Source organism: Zea mays, chromosome 1 (assembly GCF_902167145.1).
Source record: "Zea mays cultivar B73 chromosome 1, Zm-B73-REFERENCE-NAM-5.0, whole genome shotgun sequence".
NCBI lineage: Eukaryota > Viridiplantae > Streptophyta > Magnoliopsida > Poales > Poaceae > Zea > Zea mays.
The window spans coordinates 251,157,975-251,162,160 of record NC_050096.1 but is presented as its reverse complement, the minus strand read 5'-3'; the positions used below and the strand labels follow the sequence as shown (position 1 = coordinate 251,162,160).

Genomic DNA, 4,186 nt, shown 5'->3' with positions numbered 1-4,186 from the left:
TATGCCAAGTATCGGTTGGGAATCTGGTAATAGCCGGTTCCCAACCGATGAAGATGTCTTTGTGTAGTAGTGTATTCTTAAGATAAATAGGGTAGATGGAAAAACTAACGCTGTCTGCGACAATATTCGTAGACCCACTTGTTACTAGTGATCCTTAATTGTCAATCCCATCCATTCGCTCATAGTCCCTCCGTTTATTTTTATTTGTCGTTGGATAGTGTAAAATTGCACTATTCAGCGACAAATAAAAAGAAACGGAGGGAGTATACAACATCAGACCAGCAGACCATACTCCCCAGTTATCTGTCCTCGGAGGTGTAGCTCACCCCATGGCCGGTCACCGCCTCGCCCTACGTCGACACTGCATCGCCCCATTCATTACCAAACCTCCTCACCTCCATACACACCTCATGCTGGCACATCAGTTTCACTTGTCGCGGAGTGCTGTGGTGCATGCAGTACGTGGTGGTAGGTAGGGTTTAATTGAAACAGTCAGTTGAGATGCTACCAACGCTGCTGGTAGGACGCCGTCGTGCCGCCCGCAGCGGCGCAGTATGAGCCGATCACCCTAACTACCACTACTCGTACGGATGGCACGTGTACACTTGTGTCTCAGCATTCACGCTCAGATTGATTGAGAGAGAGGTGGTAGTGGACTAGTGGTACTCGTACTCAGCTCACCAGCAGCAGCCAGCTGCGGCATGGGCGTACTCAGCTATCCCGCCGTCGTCGCCCGCACGTCCGTCCGTCCGTCGCTATGGGTTATTATATATAGAGAGAGATGGGCAAGCGCCACAAACCGATCGAGCCTCGACGAGCGAGTCGAGGACTCATCCTAGCTAGCTAAGCTGTCCGACAGCGCAGCAGACCGATACGAGTACGACGATGATGAGTAGCACCGGCGGCGAGAGCAAGCTGGAGAGCCCGCTGCTGGGCCTGCCCGCGCCGGGCTCGTCGGCCGGCAGCGGGCACAGCCACGGCGAGGCGGTGAGCGGGCAGCTGGAGAGCATCCTCAGCGACGCCTCCCTGCCGTGGAGGCGGCGGATGCTGTCGGCGTCCATGGTGGAGATGCGGCTGCTCGTGCGCCTGGCCGCGCCCGCCGTGCTCGTCTACATGATCAACTACCTCATGTCCATGTCCACGCAGATCTTCTCGGGACACCTCGGCACGCTCGAGCTGGCCGCCGCGTCGCTCGGCAACACCGGCATCCAGGTCTTCGCCTATGGCCTCATGGTACGCCCTGATCCATCTAGCAATAAATATGCATGATCATATACTTGCTAGTCCAGTTCCGCCTCTCTTCTTTGATTAATTATTATTAAGGGGGTGTTTGGTTACTCCTGCTAAAGTTTAGCTCGAGTCACATCAAACGTTTGACTTTTAAATAGGAGTATGAAATATAGACCCAACCAACTGGACTAGATTCGTCTCGTCTTTTAATCTTCGGCTGACAAATTAGTTTTATAATCCGACTACATTTAATACCCGGAACGGAGGTTCAAACATTCGATGGAATATGAGCTAAATTTTAGTTTGGGGTAACCAAACACCCCCTATGATAACAGTGCAGCAGTCATCGAGAGGTAGGCAGGTAGCTAAGCTAGGCAGTTAACTGTGGTGGACAGGACTAGTAATAATCGAACTGGATGAACAAAACAAAACAACTGAGAACTGACGACGACCATGCATGCATGGCCATGGCCATGGGCGCGGTGCATGCACGCCGCAATTGCAATGCAGCTGGGCATGGGGAGCGCGGTGGAGACGCTGTGCGGGCAGGCGTACGGCGCGCACAAGTACGACATGCTGGGCATCTACTTGCAGCGCTCCACCATCCTGCTGATGGCCACGGGGGTGCCTCTGACCGTGCTCTACGCCTTCTCCCGCCCCATCCTGGTCCTCCTCGGGGAGTCCCCCGAGATCGCCTCCGCCGCCGCCGTCTTCGTGTACGGCCTCATCCCGCAGATCTTCGCGTACGCCGCCAACTTCCCCATCCAGAAGTTCATGCAGGCGCAGAGCATCATGGCCCCCAGCGCGTACATCTCCGCCGCCACGCTGGCCGTGCACCTCGCCCTCAGCTACCTCGTCGTGTACCAGTTCGGGCTGGGCCTCCTCGGCGCGTCGCTCATGCTCAGCGTCAGCTGGTGGGTCATCGTCGCCGCGCAGTTCGCCTACATCGCCACCAGCCAGCGGTGCCGCCTCACCTGGACGGGCTTCTCGTGGGAGGCCTTCTCGGGGCTCCCCGGCTTCCTCAAGCTGTCCCTCGCCTCCGCCGTCATGCTCTGCCTCGAGACCTGGTACTTCCAGATACTCGTGCTCATCGCGGGACTCCTCAAGGACCCCGAGCTTGCCTTGGCCTCACTCTCTGTCTGGTAAGCAATTGCAGTTGCATATTATATATATATATATATATATATATATATATATATATATATATATATATATATATATATATAGAACTATGCATGGTACTGATTGTTTACAAGAATTGATGAACTAATTGCATTGTTTCTCCGCACGGCGGGCGTTGCAGCATGTCAATTACAGGGTGGGTGTTCATGATATCAGTTGGGTTCAATGCAGCAGCCAGGTAAACAAACAAAAAAAATAACAAAACAGACCCTTTTCTGTTCTGAATTTCTGATGAAAAGGGTGGACTGTTTGTTTTGTTTGTTCAGCGTAAGAGTGAGCAACGAGCTTGGCGCCGGCAACCCAAAGTCCGCGGCGTTCTCTGTGGTGGTAGTGACGCTGCTCTCCTTCGTCCTGTCGGTCATAATCTCCATCGTCATCCTGCTGTGCCGGGACTACATCAGCTACATCTTCACCGAGGGCGACGACGTGTCGCGGGCGGTCGCCCAGCTCAGCCCGCTGCTGGCGGTCACCCTCATCCTCAACGGCATCCAGCCCGTCCTCTCTGGTCAGCAGTCTCTGCACATATAGTCTGCAGCAGACACTGCATTGCTCATCGATGGCACGTCCATTCTACAGTGTAGTAGTAAATAAATCCTGTGGATGGATATAATGCAGGGGTAGCTGTGGGGTGTGGATGGCAAGCGTTAGTCGCATACGTCAATGTCGGCTGCTACTACATCGTCGGCATCCCCCTTGGGTGCCTCCTGGGATTCTACTTCGACCTGGGAGCAGCGGTACGTACAGGTTCTTCCTCACCTCATCCTGATGCTGTGCGTAATGGCGACTGCATATATGACTGCCTGCAGGGTATCTGGAGCGGTATGATCGGGGGCACCCTGATGCAGACCATGATCCTGGTGTGGGTTACATTCAGGACCAACTGGAACAAGGAGGTACAAACTGCAAAAGCTTAATTTGAATTTGCCTCTAAATTCACTCCGAATGTCCTTGGATTGCAGGTTGAAGAAGCGCAGAAAAGACTGAACAAATGGGAAGACAGTAAAGCGCCTGTCCAGTGAGCCCAAGAACGAAATAAGGCTTCTCTGTTGCCAAACCAAGAACGAGAGACGTGGGAAATTGATGCAATTCACCCTGATGCAGATTCGGCAATTGATGCAAGGTTGCAATTCAGTGTCCTGAAATGTCTACGAGGAGAGGAGAGGAGATGAGATGGCTGGAATTTTAAATACTACTCTTGCATCACGCAATTCAATTCTGTGTTCCGTTATTATATATCGTTCACTGATGCGACAGCATAGCAGACTAGTAGTCAATAATAATTTTTGTTGGAATTGCCACGAACCCGCCACCATAAGGCATTGTTCGTTTCTACTGAATTGGTGGATCGGAACGATTTCTAACCAGATTGTTTCTCTAATTTATATAAACTTTGATTAGGTGGAACGATTCCGGGTGCAATCCGACGTAAACGAACAAGGCCTAAAGCAGCCGGTCGATTACTACGGGCCAGGGTTCCTAATTTCGGAACGAAATTTTCGCTCGCAATTCAGCAAAAAAATTCTTGTGAATTTAGGTTCCGCGCCAAAACGGGATGCAAAATAGCCCATACCAATCCTCACATGGTAACACAACCCTAAATCGTGACATCCTATCCCTCCCTCCCTACCGAGAGCTGGCGGCGGACTAACGGCGCCCCCGTACCGGCACCGCTGCCGGCGCTGTGCTACGTCGCGACCACTCCTTCGCGGGCTCTCTCACTAGCTCGCGCCGTCACACTCTCGCCTCCCATCACCAGGCACCAGCTCACGCTCGC

General features: G+C 52.8%; 1 protein-coding gene across 1 annotated transcript; it reads left to right on the top strand.

Annotated features, from left to right (window-relative positions):
• Positions 1-796: 796 nt before the first annotated feature.
• LOC100282798 (uncharacterized) lies at positions 797-3,649 on the top strand. The gene is given in 7 exon segments (NM_001155704.1): positions 797-1,233; positions 1,741-2,372; positions 2,534-2,590; positions 2,679-2,917; positions 3,028-3,146; positions 3,219-3,305; positions 3,372-3,649. Coding segments are annotated over 7 exon segments (1,542 nt in total). The 5' UTR covers positions 797-885; the 3' UTR covers positions 3,432-3,649.
• The last annotated feature ends 537 nt before the right edge of the window (positions 3,650-4,186 follow it).